Here is a 26,166-nt window from a genome sequence, read left to right on the forward strand (position 1 = left end):
TAGATTAGAATTGGTGTTGGTCGTAGACCTTCTCCTCATTTCTATGGGAGTTAGAGACGACTCGAACCATGACCTCACTATAAAAGTCTCATAAAACTTGTTTGGTAAAATAGCTTTTAATTATTTATATAGAATTAATAGTTTAGAGACGGTGTTGGTTGTAGACCTTCTTCTCATTTTCGGAGAAGTTAGAGACAACTCGAACCATAACCTTACTATAAAAATTCCATAATTGGATGATGTAGTATCGCATTATCTTATAATTATAGAATTAATTAATAAAATAGGTTTGAGAACTATTTAATATATGTGAAATTAAATGATAAGAATGTTTTGAATTATTTGCACTGGTGAAATTGATAGCTTAGAGGCGGTGTTGGTCGTAGAGGCGGTGTTGGTCGTAGAGGCAGTGTCGGTCGTAGAGGCGGTGTCAGTCGTAGAGGCGGTGTCGGTCGTAGAGGCAGTGTCGGTCGTAGAGGCGGTGTCGGTCGTAGAGGCGGTGTCGGTCGTAGAGGCGGTGTCGGTCGTAGAGGCGGTGTCGGTCGTAGAGGCGGTGTCGGTCGTAGAGGCGGTGTCGGTCGTAGAGGCGGTGTCGGTCGTAGAGGCGGTGTCGGTCGTAGAGGCGGTGTCGGTCGTAGAGGCGGTGTCGGTCGTAGAGGCGGTGTCGGTCGTAGAGGCGGTGTCGGTCGTAGAGGCGGTGTCGGTCGTAGAGGCGGTGTCGGTCGTAGAGGCGGTGTCGGTCGTAGAGGCGGTGTCGGTCGTAGAGGCGGTGTCGGTCGTAGAGGCGGTGTCGGTCGTAGAGGCGGTGTCGGTCGTAGAGGCGGTGTCGGTCGTAGAGGCGGTGTCGGTCGTAGAGGCGGTGTCGGTCGTAGAGGCGGTGTCGGTCGTAGAGGCGGTGTCGGTCGTAGAGGCGGTGTCGGTCGTAGAGGCGGTGTCGGTCGTAGAGGCGGTGTCGGTCGTAGAGGCGGTGTCGGTCGTAGAGGCGGTGTCGGTCGTAGAGGCGGTGTCGGTCGTAGAGGCGGTGTCGGTCGTAGAGGCGGTGTCGGTCGTAGAGGCGGTGTCGGTCGTAGAGGCGGTGTCGGTCGTAGAGGCGGTGTCGGTCGTAGAGGCGGTGTCGGTCGTAGAGGCGGTGTCGGTCGTAGAGGCGGTGTCGGTCGTAGAGGCGGTGTCGGTCGTAGAGGCGGTGTCGGTCGTAGAGGCGGTGTCGGTCGTAGAGGCGGTGTCGGTCGTAGAGGCGGTGTCGGTCGTAGAGGCGGTGTCGGTCGTAGAGGCGGTGTCGGTCGTAGAGGCGGTGTCGGTCGTAGAGGCGGTGTCGGTCGTAGAGGCGGTGTCGGTCGTAGAGGCGGTGTCGGTCGTAGAGGCGGTGTCGGTCGTAGAGGCGGTGTCGGTCGTAGAGGCGGTGTCGGTCGTAGAGGCGGTGTCGGTCGTAGAGGCGGTGTCGGTCGTAGAGGCGGTGTCGGTCGTAGAGGCGGTGAAAAGCCTTCTGAGTTGTTCTTTTTAAGCTCAGTAACGTGCCATGCCCTTTCCTTTCTGATTTAATGCCTTAAGGCTGATGAGTGTGGGTACTGTTTATAACTGAAAATAGCAACAAATGACTTGTTTAGTTGATTCCCACATTTATTTCTCTTGATGATTTCTTGTTGATGTGTAACTGAAATTTGATTCTGCATGTGCCTCTCGGTTATCCCTTCTCTTCTTATTATTCCATTACACTAATTACTTGCTCATCATTGCTGATTATTGCATCTGTAACTGACGAGAGATCCTTGGTCTGCTGAATGATTCCTGATAGTTTTCTGGTAGCTCACTGTTGCTCTAATTGCTCAATAACTGCCTTTATTCATGATTTTCATGACTGTTTGTAACTGAACATGTCATTCTTAGATATTCCTGCTGTTGATTAGCATATGTTTTACGTTGTCTCTCTGCTACCATTTATCAGCCTAATGACGTCTGTTTAATGCCTCCCTTGATGCTTTTAATTTGTAACCACTTGAAATTCCTGATTGATTTATCTTGTGACTCCTGGCTGATGACTTTCTCCCATTTACTAATTCTTTATCAGATTCTTGTATGAGGAGCATTGCATTGAGGAGTGCTGGTTATACCAGCCCTCTTGTTGTGATAAGATCATGATCTATCGTTATGGATGAGAGACCAGTGTTGGGATAATGGTACTGAAATGAAGGGATGGATGATTCAGTTGAAGGCATTAGTGTCCCTAGACTAAGAGATAAACCTTGGCACTGTACATTTTGCTCAGTATTATCTTCAATACTTATTTGTGTCTTTGGAATCATTTCCATCAATAGATTGCATTGTAACTGTATCACCAATAGCTGTGATAAACTTCACTTCATTTTGTGATTTACTATAGTTATGAGGTAACAAAAGACTATTCCCAAATAACAAGTCTGTATAAGACACTGAAGAAAACAAAGACCCACTCTTCTTCCTTATCATTGGAACAACGTCACCAACCAATACCATCATATTATTGCTATTAAATTAAACACATGAACTTATTTACTAAAAATGGGATTGATGAAAAGGAATAAATAATTAGTAAACTTTAGCATCAATGATTAGGGTGGTTTCTCACGTGTGATTAACGCCATGTGAAAAAATGGGGTGTATGAGAGATTGTTTGCTTTTGAAAGGGTTCAAAATTCATACACTAATAACTAGTGGGTGAAACTTCTATAACCTTCTTAGTCTTAAAACCCCACTTAACACTAAATAAATTACCGTGCATGTAATACAACAAATATAGATATTAAGACCTTGCCATCAAATGTTTAGTATAGGGTGATGTTTTTTTTTTTTTTTGGTTCTTAAGTGAATGGCTCTTTGATTTTCATGTTTATTTGTGTATGCAACTAGTAATTCCTTTTTTATTCAAGTTGATTATGATTCAAAGATAAAGTTGGTTATGAGACAATAAAAATGCAAATTTTTTATTCTTTTGTTGTTTTTTCTGAAAATTTCATATTATTGTAAAGAGGTCGGACAAAATTGAGTGTTCACAAATATGTCTCACAATTCCAACCTATAGTACTCTATTATCACATGATTAAATAAATGGCTATGAGAAATGAAGTAATCTTTTATTTTTAAGCCCTTTTTATAAATCTCTTTTTGTGGTCGCATTACACAATTTAAAAAAAACACAACTAATATGTTTAACGATATTAAACTTACATTATATTTCACTAAAATGTTATTTATATTTATAATTATTCATTTGGACATTTCATCTTTCTTATTAAATTAAATAAGTACAAGTGAAGAATATAATAATTAGATAGGAAGCATATCCTTTTACTAAGATAAACAAAGGTGTTGAGTTTGTGAGTGAAAATATCCTAGAAATAGGTATTTGAGGAAACAAAAAAAGAAAGACAACACGTGTCGAACACATTGGAAAAAAGTATGAATGACTCAGTAAGTGGGACCCAAATGTGGGTAAGGCTTAAAACTTAGCTGGCATGTCTTTCATACACAACCACACCTCCAAAGTGTTAATAACACTTTCCTTGCATGCACTCTCACACTCTCCCTCGGTTTCACCACATATGCTTATTTCACCTCTATATATATCTCTCTTCATAACCAACTCCATTTATTCAATTCAACATTTTCCCTCTCAATTCTATTACAACAAAACACAACACAACACTCTAAATATCACTCACAACTCATACTAAAACTCTTACTCTCTAACACACTCTTCTGTTCACTCTCACAACTTCAAAAAACAAAACTTTTCATTCTTTACCATGTTTCCCTTCAATCATTTCGATTTTCTTGACCAACATCCAAGTTACCCCGATACTTCCTCTTCTTCACCGGTTTCGGAGGGTGGCAGTGCTTTTCATTCGGCGGCGATCTCCAGTGAGGAGGTGTTATTGGCTTCGAACAACCCCAAGAAGCGTTCTGGGAGGAAGAATTTCAAGGAGACACGCCACCCGGTGTACCGGGGCATTCGGCGGAGGAACACCGATAAGTGGGTGTGTGAAGTTCGTGAACCTAATAAGAAGAGCAGGATTTGGCTTGGGACATTCCCCACGGCGGATATGGCAGCGCGTGCTCACGACGTGGCTGCGATTGCTCTAAGGGGAAAGTCCGCGTGCCTTAATTTTGCGGATTCCGCGTGGAGACTTCCGGTGCCGGCTTCGTCGGAGCCAAGTGATATCCAGAAGGCCGCAGCGGAAGCGGCAGAGGCATTTCGGCCGGGAACGGAGGAAGGAAATTTGGGTAATGAGTCAGAAGTAACAGCGGTGGAGACGATGGTGGAGGCGCAAGAGGAAGAGTCATCATCGGTGCCGGAGTGGTTGAGGGAGATGGTGTTCATGTCGCCAACACATTACAGCTACAGCATGGGAAGTGAGTACTATACTGATGACGTGGACTTTGATGATGTTGAAATCTCATTGTGGAATTATTCTATTTAATTTGTTTTGTTACGTTAAAGATGAAGCTCATTGCTTTAATTCAATTATTGTTTCTTTTTTTACTTTCTATTTTGAGTGTAGAAATTAGAATTGTAGTTTGGAGAACATCACCTGTACTAGAGATACTACTATTGGTGGAGTAGCAACACTGTTATATTTAATTTTTTAAATAAATATAAAGAGTTGAAATTGTCTTCTATTATTTTTTTTGAGCAATCATATGTTTGTGTAGCTATAAAAGGACATTCTTCCAAAGTATTCTTTTTATAGAAATGTTTGTGAGAGACAAAACAAGTATGTAAGTGATTGAAGTGGTAAAGCGCATACATTTGGATAGAAGAAGGGAGCACATTTGTTGTACTATATGTTGTATTACAGTATGTATCATTAGTCTCTTGATTGAATTTTTATTTTGATTTCCTACATGTATCCTTGTATTGGAGGCAATTCTGTTCGAGTCGGGAACATCCACAGGTACGTACCACTTGAACTAACACTCGTTGATAGTCTCTTGATTGATTGAAACAATATATTTAAATTAAAAAATTAATAATTAACTATTTTTCTAACCAATAACAATTGATGGCACATGCAACGAGGGACATCAAATATGTGTATATGAAGAAGAAACATGTATGTCTAAGGTATATAACTTTGGATGAATAATCACATAAAATTTTCAATATGCAATTCCAAATTACCGACCACATTGCACGCTTACATAAGTAATAAACTTTAGAAAAAAGCAACGTGATCATTTGCAAGTTGCATTATTGCAAGGTCCTATAACCCTAATTAAGAAGGAAATAAGGTTGAACATGAATTGCTTTTGCCTTAAAAGTTTGCTATAAGGAGATTGGAGAAGCTAATTTGAGCAAGCAAAAAATTAGATACTAACCATTTTTGCCAATGATCATACTCACAAATCTCTTTGTCAAATACCATATTCAAATCAAATGATTTTCACAATATTTTCTCAAATACATGTCAGGGGTAACTCCATTTCGTTTTTCCAATCACGATAAGCGCATGCAAAGTGCAACACAATAATATTAATAACCATATTTTGTAAGTGCTAGAATATAAAAAAAATACTCGAGCAATAAAAACTTCTTTAATAAAAAGTATATCATGAAATCTTCTTTCTGTTTTTATAGATAAAGTTTTTTCTTTTAATGGATAGGGGTGCCCAAAAGTCAAGGATTGAACCTAAACTAGTAGGTTTTATATCCCATAATTCTATAAATTCATTTTATATTGATGTTATAAACAGCTTTTTACTGACAAAATATAACTAATAAACCAAACAATAAATAACTTACATTGAAATATAAACTAATTTTAAAAATAACAATGAACACTGAACTTTACAAGGTTGAGGAACCCTTCAAACTTAATTGACACTCTTTAGACTAAACATATTAGAAGTATATATTATTTTAAATTTTGACTGGTGAGAAAATATGTGGTATATTGACTATAAACAAAGGTTAACGTGTGAGGTGACGTGGAGTTGAGAAATGGGAAGTTATTGGCCACAAGAAAATTGGAAATGATGCCGGGATTGTACGAGAAACGATGTGGTCCTACTACCACTCCTATTCTCAACACCAACTTGTGGGTGCTGAAAAAGATATCAAAATACCTAGGGTTTGTTCTATGATTTCACACCAAAAATAGAAATATTCCATAGATATTTTGCTCTTTGCTTTTGTTAACAACAGTATAATAATGACTTCATTATTACCCACTAAATAATTCAGACTGGATCATATTGATAGGAACATTTCTCAATCATCTTGTCCATTTAATTCTGTGGCCACCAGACTACATCAGCATATTAAATTGGATATTATTGTATTTTATTTTATTTTATACAATTCAGACAATCTAATAATTTACTACTTTAATGCATATTCAAAGAGCATATATCATTCTTCAAAGATGGCCATCAAATAAGTCATAAAATAGTAATCTGAAGACCTTTTAAACTTCTAGAATTTATTGAATCATCATTTTCTGAAGAATAAAATTGTGGATTATTGTATTTTTGAAAGACCAAATTAACATTTTACTCCCAATCCAAATCCAAATGAATGGAAGTTGTAAGTAAGTAAATAAATATTAAATACTAATCAACATGAATACATATGAGAGGGAGCAGGGATAGGGACAGGGTCATGATGAGACAATATGGCCTTACCCTTGACACAGACACTTTCCTACTAAAGAAGTGTTAGATTTTAACCTGAAAAGGAAAGGGTAATCCAGCCCATAGATTAGTTTTGTTTTTATAACTCAAATTTATACAGGTTCAAGTATAAGAGATATGAAAAACATCTAATAAGTTGCATCTCTTAATTATAAAAGTGTAATTTTATCATAATCAAATGAGTACATGTCTGTAAAAAATTAATTTATTTCAAAGTGTGTGGTTACCCTTCCTAACAAGGGTTATTATTAGGAATCAGACTTTAACCTTTTGGTCCACCTGAAAATCTCCTATATAATTAGTACCTTTTTGGTTTAGAGATTGAAAATAGATAAATAGTAATAAACATGTAAATTATCACCACGCCTCACATCAGTAAAAGAAGCAACCAATAGACGTTATTATCTACTTAGCCATAATAGAGAAAGGTGACTGCTACAGTATAAAGAAAGATTCTTAGTAAACCGTACATGGTTTAATTACAATGGGTCATCATATTCACTTTCTAAATTGCTTATCCACCTTCCCCAATAAGTAATCATATTTTTTCTTTATTTTACTAAATTATTATCACTCAATGAAGCGTGTTAATAGACAGATGAGAATGCCAATGATTCTACTTATTACATTGCATTATACTTATATTATGAGTGTAATATTCATGCAATATTCATTTATAATACTTTTTTGAACAGTTAATGATGATACAAAATGAACGGTAAATAATACAACAATAGTATATAAAACTTATACTTTCATTGTATACATTTTTCTCTCTTATATTATCATCCAAAATATTATTATTGATTTTGAAAATGGAAATAAAATTGACTCTAGAGTGAAATTTTGTATTGGTTTAAAAGTGTGGATGAAAATCTGATAATCACATTAGAAAAATGTACATTTGAGTAAGAAGCATTTCAATTACATCAATTTAATTGGAAGTACTACCAATTGAGAATTTGAGATACAGCTTCCTGTACAAACCAGGAATAATTTCTATCATTCACAACTTGAACCAACCATAAAACAGCAACTACAATGCAAATTTTGTGTTAGGCAATCAAAAATTGAACCAGTATGCCAAGTTTAGGCACCAGACCAAGCCATTCCATTAATCTGAATGGAAAACTCTATGATCCTTTTAATACACCAGAGATGATCCAAGCGTTGTAGGAAGTTGTGTGCATGATGACCAGCGCATGACTGATTCCGTTACTACAAGATCGAGTTGCTCGCACTCCCCAAGTCCAATCGTCCGATTCATCTTGCTGTGGAATCCCAATGCCCTATGCCCATTTGTTCCATGCTTTCGACCCATTTCTATAACATCGTCTCCAATGCAAAGGGGAGAATCTGGTAATAGAAGCAATATATGTAAATCAGATCAAAGAGTTAAGCAAAAACTTGAAGATAAATTAAATGAAATACTCATGCATACCTCCAGCAATTTCCTTAACATCTGATTTGTTAGTTGAGAACTCTAATATACGACTCCTTGGCTCAGTAACAGAGTCGTGGCTGAGAAATGCAAAGCTAGGCATTGATGGAACAGGAGAAGAAAATTCCGAGCCAATGGAATCAACTGAGCTCTGAAATGAAAACACACCAGCAACAGAACAAGGAGTAACTGGTTCCACAAGATAAGAAGAAAATGATGCCCTGCATGTGAACCTAGGTGATTGAGCTTCGCATGCAGGTGATCCAGCACCAAAGCTAATGTCCTGATTCCTCGACATAAATGAGGAAGAGAATGAGTTGCCACCCATATCCCATCCTACACAACTTCCAAGTTTATGTTCACCAAGTTGTTCATGACTTATTTGACTGCTTTCCATCCAGCAATGATCTACAGAGGGAAAGTTCAGTTGAACATTAGAAAGGTACTTATAGGTACATTTAGATAACTCTAGACTTGCTTCTAGGAACTTCCTAATTTAAGAGGCACTTCTAGAAATTTGCGACACCTCTCTTAACTTAATGTGCACCTCTAGATTTTTATGTGGATGCTTTGAGAAATCAAGAGCATATTCTAGATATTTCTTCTTTCAAATTATATACCACACCACCAAGATCAGCTAAATACATATGACATTAATTACTCTCAAAATGGCATTGGTTAACAACTTGGAAATATTGTGAGCAATGCAAATGAGCTAGGTGAAATATCACTATGCTTTAAATTAAGTTATTTTGGATTCAGTACCATAGTGATACCCCTTCTATGTTTGGCGATTGAATAATAGTCTGTATCTCAATTGGACTGTCATTACCCTGCTTGTTTCAAAAACTCTAATAAACCTTTTTCCTTTGAACAACTACAACTACGAATATGAATCAAATGGTTTCAGTAGACACTAGACAGGCATTGACAGCAAACGACGAATACATATAACTTACCCAAAACCTCCTGAGCAGTGAGCCTTTGAGAAGGTTCTTTGCAGAGCATTCCCCTAATCAAATCCTTGGCTGATTCAGAAATGTGATCCCAAGGTTCAGATGGGAACTTCAAACCAGCGGCCGTAACAGATTCAAATATTTGTGACTTAGTCTTCCCCGAAAAAGGAGGCATCCCACTCAGTAGAATGTAAATAATAACCCCTGCACTCCAAACATCTGCAGCCTGGTTATATGCACCTGCAAGTACTTCTGGAGCTATATAGAATGGACTCCCAACTACACCATGCAAACTCTGCCCTGCTTAAACAAACCCGGACATATGACAATGAAAACCATGCATTTTAAGTGGAGCAATGGGAATTGTAAATATAATCATCAATAATAGAAGGAGATGAAAATGGGAAACGTTTTCGCAAACCAAACAGCCCCTTAATATTTCCAAAGAAAGCAAAGAAAGTAAGTACCAGGCTTGATGTAGGTTGCTAGCCCAAAGTCTGCCAATTTAATTGAAGACGAGGAGAATGTAGTTGCTAAGAGAATGTTCTCAGGCTTTAAATCTCTATGAACAATCCCGTTCTCATGACAATATAAAACAACCTGCATGAGGTGTCTAAAGAGAACCCTCCCTTCATGTTCTGAAAATCGCCCATGCTTCTCTAATCGGTGAAACAGTTCCCCTCCAGCACAAAGCTCCATCACCAGATGCACAAAATTTTCCTCTTCATAAACTGCCTTGAGATCTACGACATCCGGGTGTCCGGATAACCTCGCCATAATCTCAATCTCAAGTTTGACACTCTTCAGATCATCTGAAGTAACCAACCTATCTTTAGCAATGGATTTGCATGCCAAAACCTCGCCAGTCAATTTGTCGGAACATGCTCTTATGACACCAAACTGCCCCCAACCCAATTGCTCCCCAAGAATGTATTGATCTTTCAAATTAGAGATCTGCGTTGAGTCTAATATGGTTTCAGTCAAGGTTGCTACTTTGTAACAATTGTATGAAGTCGAAGGATCAGTGCCACTGTTGCTTTTGGCAACAGCCATAATAATTTTCTTATCCCTCAACAAACCAACAAATAGCAATCAATTCAGCCTACAAATTCTCTTTCTGAAATCTCTTTCAGGCTTTCAGCATACAGGGAGAACAAGTTTAACAAAATAAGATTACTATATACCAAACTTGATTATCATGTTTGTAATATCATCCACCAAAACCCCACTACAGGTCAAAATCCTTGAAGAATCTCTTCTATAAATAAAATAAAATCCATGAAATAGAAGACAAAATAAAACTTAAAAAACCAAAGGTTGAGTCCTCAGCAAGGAACACCTCTGCCCCTTCAAAATAAGCTTATCTGCAAAACAATGAGACTACATATAAGTACATAATAACAACAAGTTAATTAGTTCTGATTCAGAATCGTTGAAGTTTAAAAATGAAAGTGGAAACAGATTCTTCTACCACACACCCAATAGGAGTTTAAGCGAATAATATAAATTATAACAAAAATCATTTTTTGAAATGTTGGAGACAGGTATGCGAAAATTCCAACCACAATTGTGTAGAGAGGAAGGAACGAATACGATCCTTAATAACTCATAAAAAAAACGCAGAGGAAGAGGAAGAAGGCAAAAGAGACATATAAAGCAATGGAAAGAAGTGAAAAGAACAGAAACCCATTAGAAAATATGAAAGGAGAGAAACCTGAGGAGACAAAATCCGTTGGAGCAGTGGTTTATTAGCTCCGGTGGGCTCCCCCGACAACCACCACGACCACGACCACGACCACGACCGAGACACTTGTTTTGTTACGTTCTCTTCTGTCCTTTCAATTATTACATCTACCCAATCTTCTCTTTCCACATCTCTATTTTTAAACCATTATTTTTTTATTTTTCAAACTGCTTTTTTGTTCATTATTGTTATTTCATAATATCTATCACGCTGTCATAATGGGTTTTGACTTTTCAATCTCATACCTCTAAAATTAAATTCCTACCGTTTCAATTAGAACAGTATCAAGTTTTTCATATGATTTATATATATTATTTTTATTAAGAATCTATCATAATTAGTATATTAACAATATAAAAAATATTATACTATCAAAGTATTCATGCACATAGTTCTCTTTTAATTATTATTTTAATATATAACACACAGATTAAGACAATCATTTAATTACTCAGAGAGCAGTTTGTAAACCAACTTATAATTTATTTATTAAATTTTCCTTTTCATTCAACGTGGGACACCTCATATATTGGTTGTTTAAGTTAGAGAGATGTTTATGATTTTATTAGCTGTAATTGTAAATTCACTTGGATATAATAAACTTCAACAACAAAGGTGTTAAACAAAATTATATCTATCATATAATATACATTACTCCAACTCAAGTTCAATTTAATGCTATAGGTAAGTCACTTGTTTTCATAAATTATTAACATGTTTACAGTATTTTTTCAATTCCTTATATCTTAAACTTTGTCAAGAATAAAAAATAAACTCTTGGCTTTTGCTTCTTCTAACCTTGAGAGTTATAACTCTTCAAATTTGCAAAGGAATTTAACTAAGAGGACCACTTGATGTTACTATCACACTCTTGCATTCCAACAAGTTTCAAGAACAATGAATCTTTGTATGGAGTTGGATACAAATTGGATGTTGTTGAACAATCAAGTTTTATCAACAAGAACAAAGGCTGGTGCATGCAGCAATTGCATTAACATTCTGGTTATAATATTAATATAAAAAGGATAGCACTTGCTCTTCAATTCTCTGAGTGGACATTGCAAATTGTTCTAGCTAGGTTCAAACAAGTCAAAATAGAGATATCAATGGGTTGGTGGTTGAAGCAATTTACATTGCCATTTCTTGCTTGGAGCCTCATTTTTAATGGCTTGTCTTATTCTGAACAAGGTAATTTGCTTTTCTTTATATGGTGATTTGAAACATTAAATCAGACTAAGTTGTTTTATTAATACCAAGTTCATTTTCATAATTAGTTCTCATTGTTTTCTTCAATCTATGTAATCAATAAATTAGAGAATAGAAAATGAAAAGCACAATTCAAAAGCTAATTTGTTTCCTTTAATTTGATCCCTTAATAAATCCTTTATATGTGTTCAGTTCCAAAGTATACATTTATGAAAGATGCAACTTCTGCTCCACCAATATTATCTTATGACTATATAATAATTGGTGGAGGAACATGTGGGTGTCCACTAGCAGCAACACTATCACAAGGTGCAAGAGTTTTGGTTCTTGAAAGAGGAGGCTCTCCTTACATAAACCCAGAAAAAATAGACATAAACAACTTTGTTAATTCACTCTCTGACATAACCCCTTCATCATTTGCCCAACAATTCATATCCAGAGATGGAGTCCTCAATGCCAGGGCACGTGTCCTTGGTGGTGGGTCTGTCTTGAATGCAGGGTTCTACTCAAGAGCTAGCTCCAAGTACATAAGGGAATCAGGTTGGAATGAAACATTGGCTAAGGAGTCATATAAATGGGTTGAAAAGAAGGTTGTATTTGAGCCTCCAATGATGCAATGGCAATCAGCAGTGAGAAATGGACTAATTGAAGTAGGAGTGTTGCCTTATAATGGTTTTAATCTTGATCATATGCATGGGACTAAGGTTGGTGGAACAATTTTTGATAAGAATGGTAAGAGGCACACTGCAGCTGATTTGTTAGAGTATGCTGAACCAAGGAGGATTTCTGTTTATTTGCATGCTACTGTCCACAAGATACTCTTCAACTATAACACAGGTAAAGATTTAATATTTTATCATTGGTGTCACTATATTAGACAACAGCACTTTATCATGATGTTTTTTTATACAGAAAAAAGGAGACCACAAGCTTATGGAGTAATTTTCAAGGATGCATTTGGAATAATGCATAGAGCATATTTAAACAAGAAATCCAAGAATGAGATAATATTATCAGCTGGTGCAATTGGAAGCCCACAGTTGCTAATGCTGAGTGGCATTGGTCCAGCTAGTCATCTTCATGTTCATGGAATCAAAGTGGTATTGGATCAGCCCTTAGTGGGTCAAGGGATGGCTGATAATCCAATGAATGTTGTAGTGGTTCCTTCCCCTATACCTGTTGAAGTCTCTTTGGTCCAAACAGTTGGTATTACTAGGTTTGGTTCTTTTATTGAAGCAGCAAGTGGATTGAGCTTTGGCCATTCTTGGTCTGAAAGGCTTCAAGGGATTTTTGAATTTGTGTCAAACCAGGTTAGTATCTTCAAATATCTCTACTTGGGCTTTACAATGGATGTCATACTTATATAAATCTGGCCCAATTCAAATCCTCGTCTAAGAAAAGTTATTTCTTACTCCACCTAGTAGTTTCATCTTTTACTCTTTTATCTCTCTTTTCACTTTTGTTCAAAGAAATGGTTGACACCTTGCTTTGATTAATGGATCTTTAGGATAAGGATGAACACACCAGTTTGCTTATTATGTTAGAAAAGTTTCATATAAAATATCTCTAACCAATTTCATATGACAACTAATGGTACTTTGGATAAAAAAAATACAATTTTTTTGTACTTATGTTGAATGCTAAAAGATGAAAAAATGTTAGAGTTAGCCATAAAGTGATTAAACAACATACAGTGAAACATTGTTGTCATTTTGTAGACCCTCCAACACTCAATGTTTCCTACAAAAACCAAGGAGAGTATTGCAGACACAATTGGATCATTAACCAATCCAACTCTTAAAGGAGGAGTTATACTTGAAAAGATCATGGGACCTCGTTCAACAGGGCATCTAGAACTCTTAACCAACAATCCCAATGATAATCCTTCAGTTACCTTCAACTATTTTAAGGATCCAGCAGACCTAAGAATGTGTGTTGAAGGCATGAAAACCATAATAGATGTGATAAACTCCAATGCATTCTCAAAGTTCAGGTATCACAATATGCCAGTCCAAGCACTAATAGACTTTATGTTACACTTACCAATGAACTCTAGGCCTAAACATTCAAGTGCTGCCTATTCTTTAGAACAATATTGCATAGACACTGTGTTAACAATTTGGCATTACCATGGAGGGTGCCAATCTGGTAAAGTTGTTGATCATAATTTCAAGGTTATTGGTGTGGAAGCTCTTAGAGTAATTGATGGATCAACCTTTTATCGCTCTCCGGGGACTAATCCTCAAGCTACTGTTATGATGCTTGGAAGGTAATTAAGCATTGGTATCTACTAACAATATTGTGATAGTAATTTGAGATACATCATCTTCTTCTCTTACACTTTTGTTAATTTGATGCAGGTATATGGGAGAAAAGATTTTAAAGAAAAGATTCTTCCATGGGAAAAAGTGAAGAAGGGATCAATTGAATGAACAATTTTTGATGTTCCATGTTTGATATATGTAATAGCTGATTGGTTACTAGACACTTTCTAAGGAATGCTGTCTTTTAATAACTAGCTTTTTTATTTTTTGTGATTCAGCATTTTTCATCATATATCATAAATCACACACAATAAAGATTTGCATGAGGAATTCTTATGTGCTCCTGGATTAGTACACTCACTTCACTAAAAACACAAGATTTTGTAGAAAAAATCTTGCGAAGTCTACAAAACTTATTTTGAGGGCACTAGACTAATGAAAATATTAATCAGCAGATAATTATCATAATTTGAAATGCTAATTAGGTGTAATATTTCTAGGCCTAAAATTCCAGCTGAATCCTCCTCTATTATGGTTCAAATAAATGTGTATTATAATTTCTACAATTTCAAAGGACTGCGAACTCAAGAACTTAAACTCTTCATTGGACTTAAAAACAGTGAAAAGCCAACAAATAATGCATAGTAAAAGTAACAGAATAAGACATAAGCATATGCTCTGTTAATCTGGTACCCCAACCCCAGGCACCTTCATAAAATGGATGAAGAATCTAACTTTCTTCAACTTTTCTCCCCTTCTCTCCAAAGCATTGTTGAGACTTGAGGGTAGAGAAAGAGAAAGAATATATTGCTTAGAAAGAGCATTTTCACTTTTGAGGAGCAAAGTGATAGATGGCAACCCTCTTGGAAGATATTCACAGCATAAACCACAAGGATATGCTTTTGATTATTGGTTTATTCTATGTCCTGTGCTGAAGATGAAGTGGTTATAAATTATAATGTTCATAGAATGTTTTGTGCAACATGAAGGAGTTAACACAAGTGGTAGTAGTAGTAGTAGTAAATAAGCAAGGAAGCAAAAGGGCATCTTTCTGTTGGCAGAAAATTATCATTTCATGGTTAGTCCTGCCAAAGGAGAGTTGCCCTGTTGTTTCATTAGCTTAATGCCTTAATATATGGCTATGTCCACTACCATGCAATGCAAATATGCAATGCAACTAATGCCATTCATATCCATCATGTTTATTATTAGTGTACATGTTCTTTTTCCTCTATTGACATGACAAGCAAACCTTCTTTCCCCAATAACCTCAGCAGCTTTGCTTTTTCTTTTTTTTTCTTCTTTTTCGTTAATTGCAGTCACTTTAATCATAGTCAAATTCACTTTGTTCTTTTCTTTATTTCATTGATTTTGTAACCCTTAAGCCTTAAGCAAACGTTGGCAGCAAAATTCGATAATGGCCGGCTTAAATAACGACCATTATGTCCTCCACTCACTATGTGCCTCTACCTTTTCCCAAGGTACAAATATAAGCTAACCAAAAAGTATTTAATCTTCACTTCTCATTCTTCACCCACACCAAAAAGATTTTTGTCATTAGACTAATTAAACATTATTATATAACTAATCATTTTCTTGCACTACTTTTCTTATATGATATTTGTGTTTGGTGACTTTTTAGTCTTGCCAAGGACCAAGATAGACTTCATACTGTCTTACAACACAACTTTAAACCATTCTTAGACAACAAAATTGTGTTGTAACTTATAAGCATGCAAGTGTATGAATATACTTATTTTTGGTACACGTAAGGTGTTTTTATAGTAATTTTCAGTGAAAAGAAACTGAAATTTTAAGATGAATTTTTGGATATTAACATTATTCGTGTAATATGATAATCAGGTTATTTCCAAATGCAGGTGTATCATTCACAAGGTGTGCACAATGCCAATTTCCCTTAGTCACAATGCTAAAAAAATTAGTACAAATGAAAATTATGTCATAATCACAAGCATTATACTTTTATATTGTCAACAAAAAATTAGGTGCAACAACAAACCCTTTGCTTTATGAATAGTAACAAGCAACATCACCATTCAGATTGATTGGGCAGTGGGACACATAATTAAGTGGTCAACATGGCAAGCAATAATAAAAGATAGTCAAAGTTGTGGTTCATGAATCATGACCTTGTCAATGTTTCAGTATCAGCCAAACACATACTTATAAACCAAAAGAGATATTCAGTCTTACAGAGAAAACACCAAAAGAAGAAAAAAGATGCAGTCACTGAGCCAAAATGAGGTCTCAAAAGTATGTCTTCAAGGTTGCTGCCCAAACTTATTGTTCAACTCATCACCACAATCTCATACCATAACAAAACCAAGAAACAGTTCTTCAGAGTGCAGACACAGCTTTGCAGCAACAACAACATCCTCTATCTTTCCAAACACTAAATTCACCAACCATGAGTCCCTTCCATCTCTTCATGAATCATTCAGTGAGTTCAACAAAGTGTACCCTCAATACTCAGAGACTGAGCAAGTTGACAAAGTTAGAGCCAAAGAATATTACCATCTTTCTTTCTCCAAACATACTTGCCTTGATTATATTGGTATTGGCCTCTTTTCTTACTACCAGCGCCAACAACTACAACACCTTGATCCTTCAAAAACTCAAATTGCTTCTTCTTCAACACCACCTCAATCTCCATCGCAATATTCAGATATTCCCTTCTTTAGCATATCATATAAGACCGGGAATCTGAAGACTTTACTGCTTCATGGAGGGCATGAGTCAAAATTTGAAGCTGCAATGAGGAGGAGAATAATGAAGTTCCTTAACATTTCTGAAAAGGATTACTTCATGGTTTTCACTGCAAACAGGACAGCAGCTTTCAAACTAGTAGCTGATTCCTATCCATTCCAATCTAGTAAGAAGCTTCTGACAGTTTATGACTATGAGAGTGAGGCAGTAGAAGCAATGATTAGTTACTCAGAGAAGAGAGGGGCAAAGGCTATGTCAGCAGAATTCTCATGGCCAAGGCTCAAGATGCAGTCGACAAAGTTGAGGAAGATGATTGAGAGTAAGAGGAATAAGAAGAAAAAGAATGGTCTTTTTGTGTTTCCACTTCATTCCAGAGTAACAGGAGCAAGATATCCCAATCTGTGGATGAGCATAGCACAAGAGAATGAGTGGCATGTGTTGATTGATGCTTGTGCATTGGGACCTAAAGACATGGACAGCTTTGGCCTCTCTCTCTTTCGCCCTGACTTTCTCATTTGTTCATTCTATAAGGTATTCGGAGAAAATCCATCTGGGCTGGGATGTCTGTTTGTCAAGAAATCTGCTCTTTCCGTACTGGAAGCTTCTTCTCTTGCAGGAATTGTGAACCTTGTACCTGAAAGGAGACTGCATCAACTGTCAGAAGATTCTTCTGGAAATGATGTAGAGATTGAACAAAAGTCAGCAGCATCTAGCTTACAAGAAGAAGAATTAGCTTCTTTGACTTCTTTCTCTAGGCGGATACAAACAACGCAGTTCGAAGGAGGAGAAGGAGAAGCATCCGAGCTTCAAATCATAGAGGTACCTGCAGATGTTGGGGGAGCACAAAGGTCAAATAAGAACCATCAAGATAAGAATGTTCAAGATAGTGAAAATGGAGGATTTTACATTGAATGCAGGTGTTTGGATCAGGTGGACTCCTTAGGATTGAGAGTGATCACAAACAGAGCTAGGTACCTGATAAACTGGCTGGTGAACTCAATGTTGAAGCTTAAACACCCTAACACAGAAGGGGCTCCCCTAGTCAAGATTTATGGCCCAAAGATAAAATTTGACAGAGGGGCTGCTTTGGCATTCAATGTGTATGACTGGAAAGGAGAAAAGGTGGAACCTGTTCTAGTACAAAAACTTGCTGATAGAAACAACATTTCTCTCAGCTATGGATTTCTTCACCATATCTGGTTTGCAGATAAGTATGCAGAGGAGAAGGGAAGAGTTCTACAGAGCAAAGAAGGGAAAGGCCAGGATGTGACTGGGAACAAGAAAAAAGATAGATATAACCTTGGAGTAACTGTGGTTACAGCTGCATTAAGTTTCTTGTCTAATTTTGAAGATGTATACAAACTGTGGGCTTTTGTTGCTCGGTTTCTTGATGCAGACTTTGTGGAGAAAGAGAGATGGAGATACACAGCTATCAATCAAAAAACGATTGAGGTTTAATTCCATAATTTTCGTTTATTCTTCTGGATTGTGGAACATAGAAAACAAAGAGTGTAATTCGGGTGAATATTTTATTTTGAATCTTCAAAGAAAAGAGTTACCTTATTCAATCATTTGTCTGATAAGTAAGTTCACAAATTATATTATGGACAAATCATTTGTCAGATATGTCTCTGTATACTTGTTTCCTGTATTTTGTCCTTGCATTGCATGCATGTTCAGGCAGCTTCAGACATCTGTAGAAAATTTGATGTACAATAAAATTAAAGGGGGAGAAAATCAGCATACCATTCTAACCATTGCAGATGTGTTAAAAATAGCACTCACATTTATTTTATATTCAGTAGTTTTGGGTATCTTGGGACAGTCATAGAAATTGACAGATATGTAAACCATAAGATTCAAGCGGGTTGGATGAAATGGTGGATTACTTCAAATATGATTTGTGATAAAAAGGTACCGCTCAAGCTTAAGGGAAGTTTTACCGCACAACTATAAGTCCTGCAATTATGGAACTGAATGTTGGACAATAAAATGTCAACAAGAGAATAAATTTCATATAGCAAAGATGAAACTATTGTATTGAATGAATGAACACACTAAACAAGATAATATTAGAAATGAATACATTAAGGAGAATTTTGGAGTAGTTCTTGTTGTAGAAAAGTTGGTAAAATTGCACATTAGGTGGTTTGGACATGTATGGAGAAGAACACTAAAACCCCCACATAAGGAGAGGAGACAAAATGGAAGCTAGTCCAATTCATAGAGGAAGAGGGAGACCAATAAAAATCATAGAGGAAATCTATGATAGACTATTATGGCATCGTTTGATCCATGTAGTCGACCTTAACTAGTGGAATAAATAATTGGTTGTTGTATTTATTTTATATTAAGTAACTGTGCTTTAATTATGCACATGGTTTCATCTTTCTAAAAATAAAATAAAAACATGAGCTTACCAATAATGACTTGGATGATCTGATTTGATTGGCTGGTCATACCCAAGAATTACTGAGAAGTTGATTCTCACAGTTTTCCTGTCACTACATTCTCCCTCACCTGGAATATGGTTATTTGAATACAGTGTGGTTTTCTTGGTTATAGCCCTTCACAATTGCTATTTTAAATGGAATAGGCCGATCATAGTCCTTCTAAATAATAAACACGCTGCTTATTGTCAAAGATGCAAATCTCCCAATAGTAAAAGCTATATGTAGTATTTTCAAGTTTCAACTATTCCCTGACAGAACTGGACTCTCACTCAGCTATTTTCGCAATCTTACATGTTATATGAATGTCCTACTCTGAGCCAAAGATGAGAGTTTTTCACTGTACTGAAACTAGAATTCTTTTTCTGAAAACTGATTTGTCTTGCACTATCCGAGAACAATATCATAATTATACTGCATGGTTAACAAAAAAATTATTGATATAAGAATCAAGGCATACTTGTTAGTGCAAGGAGCTTTAAAGTCAATTTTGTATTAAGCTCAAGGGTCAGCGCCAAGTGACGGATAAGCATGTGATATGTAGATGGTTACACAGTTGCGGGTTCAAATCTTTGTTGTCAGTTACAGGCTATAAGTTAAAAAATCGTGAATGACCAATTAATATATCAGTCAAGAAACAAGGTCATATCTTTCTGTCTTGTATAAGACAAGTGGGATTCATGTTCTGTTTGAAAGGTTTGAATTGGAAGAGAACACTAGGATTTTGATCCTATACTGAGATATATCATATTTGTAATGTAATATGTAAAACGTTTTGGCTAGATGACATTGCAAGTGTCAGGAATCCAAACATGAGGATACTGTTCTGCTGGCATGTTAAATCTGCTGTTTAGGAAGGAATGTAATATAATATATAATAAAATTTAATCAAATATATCAATGTAAAAAAAATGAAGCACAAATTTTGTTGTCATATCAAAGAATTTTCATTCCCATTATTCAAACACATCTCAAGTTTGGAATACAGACAACTCTGTTCAGATTATGGTTTATTAAAACAGAATTTTGATTTTGTTTTTCCGCACTTGGTTTCAATTAAAAGTGAGTTTGGAATGAAATAGTTTTTTTGGATACTTTATTCTTTTAGAGTGTCTATTTATGCATGACCAGTGTAAAGATTTATCCACAATCACTATATGATCCATCATTCATTTGTATTACTTTTTTTTAACAACCATGAATGGTGGATGATGCGGTGACACTGTATGAAACTCAAATATTGTTGGTATATACATTTTTTCTCTATTTCTTAATAGTAGTTTTGGTAGAATGAATATTATTTATTACAATCAATTTTGTAAGTTATGGCTGTTAAAATAATAGTTGAATACCTAAAACTGAAATTTGAAGAACAAAAAAATGCATTATTAATTCTTCAATTAAGGTTTGGATACCAGATTTAGTTACAGATGATTGGCAATTAGTTTTGACATAGTAGGGGCCTCATGCATTTGGCCACCTTTTTTATGTTTAAAAAGGTGAAACTCTTAATAGTACATAAATATCTGTAGGACAAATGCTTAAGCTTAGGGTCAGGCATAAAGCATACCTGTTTGATCAGGAAATGGTATTGATATTCCCCTCAAGGTAGATTTGATTGGCAAGGATGTTTAGTAGTACATGAATATCCTCACTTTGAGGATGTTTATTATCTCCAACTAAAAATTCATGACTCTTACCATCCACCCTTATAAGGCTAGAACCCGGAGCCTTGTTTATTCCTTTCTCCTTCATAAGTCTCCTCAAGCTTCTTACTTCACCCCAATTCTTATTAGTTGCATATAGATTAGATAGAAGCACATATATGCCACTATCTTGGTATTCAAATTTCTGGAGTGATTTCAACATTTCTTGAGAAAATCCAGTGTTTCCATAGGTATTGCAGGCGCTCAAAAGTGCTCCTATGATCTGCACATCGGGTGGCATGGGCATTGTCTTTATCAACTTCATAGCTTCCCCCACCAATCCAGCCCTGCAGAGTAAATCAACCATACATCCATAGTGCTCTAACCAGGGAGAAAATTTGTAGCTTGGACTTGTCATCTCATTGAAATACCTACGGCCTTCATCAACCAAACCAGAATGGCAGCATGCTGTAAAGACTGCTAGAAATGTCACCTCATTAAGCCTTGTACCGGATTCAATCAATTCTCCAAATTGTTTCAACGCTTCTTGTCCATGCCCATGTATTGCTAAACCACCTAGATAGGCATTCCAAGTACGGATATTCTTAGAAGGCATCTCGTTAAAAATACGTTGTGCCATCTCTATGCAACCACATTTTGCATACATGTCAACCAATGCTGTACCTATATGAACATCCCATTTGATACGGCTATGATCAATGTATTCATGGACCCATCTTCCATAATCAAGAAGCCCAAGACTGGCACAAGCAGAAAGCACACTGGTTAGTATCATCCCATCAGGCTCAAAACCCGAAGCCTGCATTTCACAGAACAAGTCTATTGATTCCCTAGGACACTGACATTGCACCAATCCACTTATCATACTAGTCCAAGAAATAACATCCTTTTCAGGTATCTCATTGAATATTCGCTTTGCATCAGTAACAGACTCACACTTCATATACATATCTATCAAAGCGTTGCTTACCACCAATTCCTTCCCATGTGGACATTTTATGACCAACCCATGAATCCCTTTTCCCAAATTTAAAAATCTCAGCTTCCCACAAGCCCCAATTATGCTAACAAATGTAGCCACGTTAGGCTCCACATCCATCCTCAGAAACAATGCAATGGCATTATGAAATAACTCAGCCTTGACATAACCAGATATCAAACCAGTCCAAGACACCACATCTCTCACAAGCATAACATCAAACACCTTAACAGCAGAAGCAGTGTCGCCACAAATGCTATAAACATGGACAAGACTGTTCTGAACATAAATGTCACACCACAAACCAGTCCTGACAACTAAACAGTGAAACTGTGTAACCTCCTTAATACCTTTAAACTTAGCACATGATTTCAAAACTGCAGGAACAGTGTACACATCAGGCACAAACCCATTTCTCACAACAAATCTATAAACTAGGATTGCAGCCCAGGGGAAGTGGCCAGCACCATATCCAGAAATAATCAAATTGCAAGGGAAAGAGCTCAACTTCCAATCAAAATGCTTCAAGAAATTGCAAGGGTAATTGAGATCAGTGACATGTTTTCCAAAAAAGTTAGAAACTTTGGTGAGAACAAGGTCATTGGCAACATGGGCAGAAGTCAATAGGTGTGCATGAATTTTGTTGAAGGATCTCAAGTTATTGCACTTTTGAATGAAATCCAAGAGAACCCATTTCATAGAATTATTAGCTTTATTCATGAAGGTGCAGTTATTTCTGTTATTTAGTTTGTTTGGTCTAAACTCTTGTCACCCAAAAGTGTCATCAAAATCAGACTGCTGAGCTTTCTGATCTCTCACTTAGAGCCCATTGGGCAGACTTATACTTATAGGTAACGAACGATTCTGGGCCAGATATTGCTATACTCGTTAATATGGATACAACTATACGGGATTACATCTGTTGTCCCACAAATTTTCTGACAAATCATAATTGATAACAAATGTAGTGACACAACAACTTATAGAATAATAGATATGTATCAAATTCTAAGGTATATAATACACTATATGATTAGGATAGTATATCCTATTATGTTGTGTCACCAAATTCTAAGGTATGACAAACTACCCTATAATATATCTCTTATCATATCCATCAAATGAACTCTAATATCATATAACAAGTGAATCTTCAAAAACTCACATTACATACATATATACATATATGTACACTAACTTAGAAATGGATGAAAAAATGGTAGCAAATTTAAATCTTATATTTTTCTAACAAGCTTTTCCTCCGATCATTGGATGAAGATTAATATACCATGCCATATATAAAGTCTTGTTAGTTTTAGATCCAAAAGGTCCCAAGATATAGATTGGTCCACATAAGCCTAAAAAAGTTCATACGAGCTTAGAGCTTAGAACTGATAGAGGGACATGAGAAGAATGACAAGATGCATGATATCATTGGATATTCTTTTATAGTACACAAACTTCATTCTATTTTTGTACAAATAGATTATGTGTTACGTCATCAAAAGTAATTTTCCGTATTACTTGAGCGTTAAATTTTCTTTTGAAATACTAACCTTATACATGTTCAAGCTATTTAAACTACTTGAATAATAATTTCAACCTAGTACAACTCAACAATATCATGGTACATCAATTACCTGAAGAACGTACAAATATATAATAATACTATAATATATTTGACTCATATTCATTAATGTTAAAAAATCTCTAAAGTAATAAAATTGTTAATTATAATTAAAAATCAAAACAAGAAGATGAGTAATATTTATATATTGCTAGTACAAAATTTATACTTAGGAAACCTATCATCCGTTATTTAGCCTAATATCTATGTATTACTTATATCTAATTAATATAAATGATTATAAAAAACTTATTTATTTGGAATGAAAAAGCATATGAAATTCCCAATGAGAAATGGCACCCAGTAATATTGGATCATAAAGAGTGAGATCCAGCCGTTGATTAAATATGAGAGTGCTAATAAATATAGAGAAACCTGAGGGACCCTCTTCAATGCTCATAAGTGGGGTTCTCTTCCATTGCTAGGGTTTGTTTCTCTCTCTCTCTGTTTCTTATTATCCCCTTTAATTTTTTTAATATATCTTTTTACTTAAACCTCTCTTCTAATTCTCAATTACTCTTTGCTAATCTTTCACAGTATCAGAAAAGCTTCAAACCTTAGTCAACGTTTCAATTAACTGTAAGCCCTAAAAAAAGTTTAATTAACTGCGCGCCTCTGAAATTTGTAAATTTGAATTCTTTTTCGCATTTCCTCGAATGGGTTGTGATCAATTTTGGTGGGTCTTTTTTTAATTCGTTTTGTTCAGGATGGATACGAATCCTAACCGGGATGGTGATTTCAGCGAAGAAGACGACACACCCAGTTCAGAGACGATTCCGATGGTTGATTCGCCGCAGGCTGCTCCGGCGACGGCGGATTCACTGAAAGAAGAACACACAGACACGGTGGGAGAGTCTATTCCGATGGGTCTTATTCCGGTGCCATTGACAATGTCAAGGCCGGTGCCGGTGAAGAAACCGTCAAAGGACCGGCACACAAAAGTGGAGGGTCGTGGCCGGAGAATTCGAATGCCGGCAACCTGCGCCGCCAGGATATTCCAGCTGACACGTGAACTCGGCCACAAGTCCGACGGCGAAACAATCCGGTGGTTATTAGAACGCGCTGAACCGGCGATAATAGAAGCCACCGGTACCGGAACTATCCCGGCCATCGCGGTATCCGTTGGTGGGACGTTAAAGATTCCAACTTCATCAGCAGCAAGGGTAGATGGTGAAGACAGTGTAAGAAAGAGAAGAAGAAGAGCATCAAATAGTGAATTCATTGAAGTGAATGAGCAAGGTTCAGTTTCTTCAGGGCTTGCACCAATAGCACAAAATTCTTATATTGGTGGCTCACAAAATGGACTAGTTCCATTGTGGTCTAATAATAATAATAACAACAATGGTGCATTCTTTATGCCTCAATATTGGGCTATACCAGCAAGTGCTGCACCATTTTTTAATTTTCAACAAGGAGTAAGACCTGTCTCAGGTTTTGTTTCTGCTATTCAAATGCAACCACATCAATTAACTACTACTAATACTACTACTAATACTACTTCATCCACAATGGCTCCTAGTTTGAGTTCTGGTACTAGTGCTGGTGTTACCACTATTACTACAACTTCTGTTACCTCTTCCTCTTCTAGTGCTACAACTACTCAGATGCTCAGGGATTTCTCTCTTCAGATTTATGACAAGAAAGAGATCACATTTATGGCTCTCTCTGATGCCAACTCAGAACCATCTTCTAGTTCCAAACCTTGAAATTTTAAGCATTTTCATAGGAAAGGAGGTTTAGACTTTAGACATGTATTTTTCTTTATTTTATGAAGAAGGAAAAGACAGTTGCTGTTATTTGTTAGCTAGCTTGGTTTTTGTTTCTTTTGGACCTTTTCAATGATAAAGGGTTACATGGGGATATATTTTCAATCTTTTTATGCTTGTGTTACCTTTCTATCTTTTTAATGTTGCAATTTTAAATACCTTAAAGATATTGTTTAAAAATGTAAATACCTTACAAAACAATGTTTATTTTGTCTTTTACTTAGTTTTTGAGTGGATACGGCATGAAATGGTGGTAGGTGTGGGTGAAAGAAGGTGTCACGTGATGGTGTGCACGTGTTGTATGAGGGGTCCCTTTTAGGTGGTGGGGAAAGTGAGGTGATGGATGGAGGAAGATGAGTGGTTGAATTTGGGCCATCATTGTGTTGTGTCAATATATTTGTTTCACACGTGGACCCTCAACATAACAAGTTAGCATTGTTAGGCTTGTTTGTACTTCGTAGCACACCATCTAAATAATAATGTATGTCATAATTTAATGTACTTGGGACTTAGGACTTAAAGGTAACATTCACTGTCTCTTTATTTTTCCCACACCCGAGACTAATATCGGAGTTGTTTAGGGTACATATAGATATAACTAAGGAAAATGTTCTCACATCTTAACTTACCCAAAAAGGTTTGCAACTTCAATTTTGGAACTTGGAAATGTAAG

General features: G+C 36.3%; 6 protein-coding genes and 1 pseudogene across 8 annotated transcripts in view; 5 read left to right on the top strand and 2 right to left on the bottom strand.

The window, feature by feature from the left end:
- LOC109344775 (collagen alpha-2(V) chain-like) overlaps nucleotides 1-1,539 on the top strand; it is a 2,488-nt gene extending 949 nt beyond the window's left edge. Inside the window, exon 2 of the mRNA XM_019583525.1 lies at nucleotides 364-1,539. Coding sequence (XP_019439070.1) covers nucleotides 364-1,539 — 1,176 coding nt within the window. The remainder of the gene's footprint in view (nucleotides 1-363) is intronic.
- LOC109344916 (dehydration-responsive element-binding protein 1E-like) lies at nucleotides 3,618-4,569 on the top strand. The gene has a single exon (XM_019583638.1). It carries the CDS (start codon nucleotides 3,780-3,782, stop codon nucleotides 4,452-4,454), a length of 675 nt encoding a protein of 224 aa, XP_019439183.1. The 5' UTR covers nucleotides 3,618-3,779; the 3' UTR covers nucleotides 4,455-4,569.
- LOC109346812 lies at nucleotides 4,754-18,485 on the top strand. Of its 2 annotated transcripts, none has more exons than XM_019586614.1 (2): nucleotides 4,754-4,765; nucleotides 16,512-18,485. In XM_019586614.1, exon 2 carries the CDS (start codon nucleotides 16,519-16,521, stop codon nucleotides 18,460-18,462), a length of 1,944 nt encoding a protein of 647 aa, XP_019442159.1. In that variant the 5' UTR covers nucleotides 4,754-4,765; nucleotides 16,512-16,518; the 3' UTR covers nucleotides 18,463-18,485. The 2 variants fall into 2 exon arrangements, with proteins under 2 accessions (XP_019442159.1, XP_019442158.1); XM_019586613.1 differs by lacking the exon at nucleotides 4,754-4,765 and adding an exon at nucleotides 13,062-13,075 and having other exon boundaries at nucleotides 16,509-18,485.
- Nucleotides 7,541-10,408, bottom strand: LOC109346815 (calcium-dependent protein kinase 26-like). The gene is made up of 4 exons (XM_019586616.1): nucleotides 9,531-10,408; nucleotides 9,067-9,363; nucleotides 8,108-8,515; nucleotides 7,541-8,022 (listed from the first exon to the last, which is right to left on the bottom strand). The coding sequence occupies exons 1-4, from the start codon at nucleotides 10,114-10,116 to the stop codon at nucleotides 7,811-7,813; spliced, it is 1,503 nt and encodes a 500-aa protein (XP_019442161.1). The 5' UTR covers nucleotides 10,117-10,408; the 3' UTR covers nucleotides 7,541-7,810.
- On the top strand, nucleotides 11,848-14,588 carry LOC109346814 (annotated as a pseudogene).
- On the bottom strand, nucleotides 18,591-22,923 carry LOC109346813 (pentatricopeptide repeat-containing protein At4g38010). The gene is made up of 2 exons (XM_019586615.1): nucleotides 21,025-22,923; nucleotides 18,591-18,698 (listed from the first exon to the last, which is right to left on the bottom strand). Exon 1 carries the CDS (start codon nucleotides 22,818-22,820, stop codon nucleotides 21,033-21,035), a length of 1,788 nt encoding a protein of 595 aa, XP_019442160.1. The 5' UTR covers nucleotides 22,821-22,923; the 3' UTR covers nucleotides 18,591-18,698; nucleotides 21,025-21,032.
- LOC109346817 (transcription factor TCP19-like) lies at nucleotides 20,504-25,628 on the top strand. 2 transcript variants are annotated; one of them, XM_019586617.1, is made up of 3 exons: nucleotides 24,107-24,153; nucleotides 24,265-24,306; nucleotides 24,434-25,627. In XM_019586617.1, exon 3 carries the CDS (start codon nucleotides 24,435-24,437, stop codon nucleotides 25,431-25,433), a length of 999 nt encoding a protein of 332 aa, XP_019442162.1. In that variant the 5' UTR covers nucleotides 24,107-24,153; nucleotides 24,265-24,306; nucleotide 24,434; the 3' UTR covers nucleotides 25,434-25,627. The 2 variants fall into 2 exon arrangements, with proteins under 2 accessions (XP_019442163.1, XP_019442162.1); XM_019586618.1 differs by lacking the exons at nucleotides 24,107-24,153; nucleotides 24,265-24,306 and adding an exon at nucleotides 20,504-20,516 and having other exon boundaries at nucleotides 24,434-25,628.

This window comes from Lupinus angustifolius, chromosome LG04, assembly GCF_001865875.1.
Source record: "Lupinus angustifolius cultivar Tanjil chromosome LG04, LupAngTanjil_v1.0, whole genome shotgun sequence".
In the NCBI taxonomy this organism is placed as follows: domain Eukaryota; kingdom Viridiplantae; phylum Streptophyta; class Magnoliopsida; order Fabales; family Fabaceae; genus Lupinus; species Lupinus angustifolius.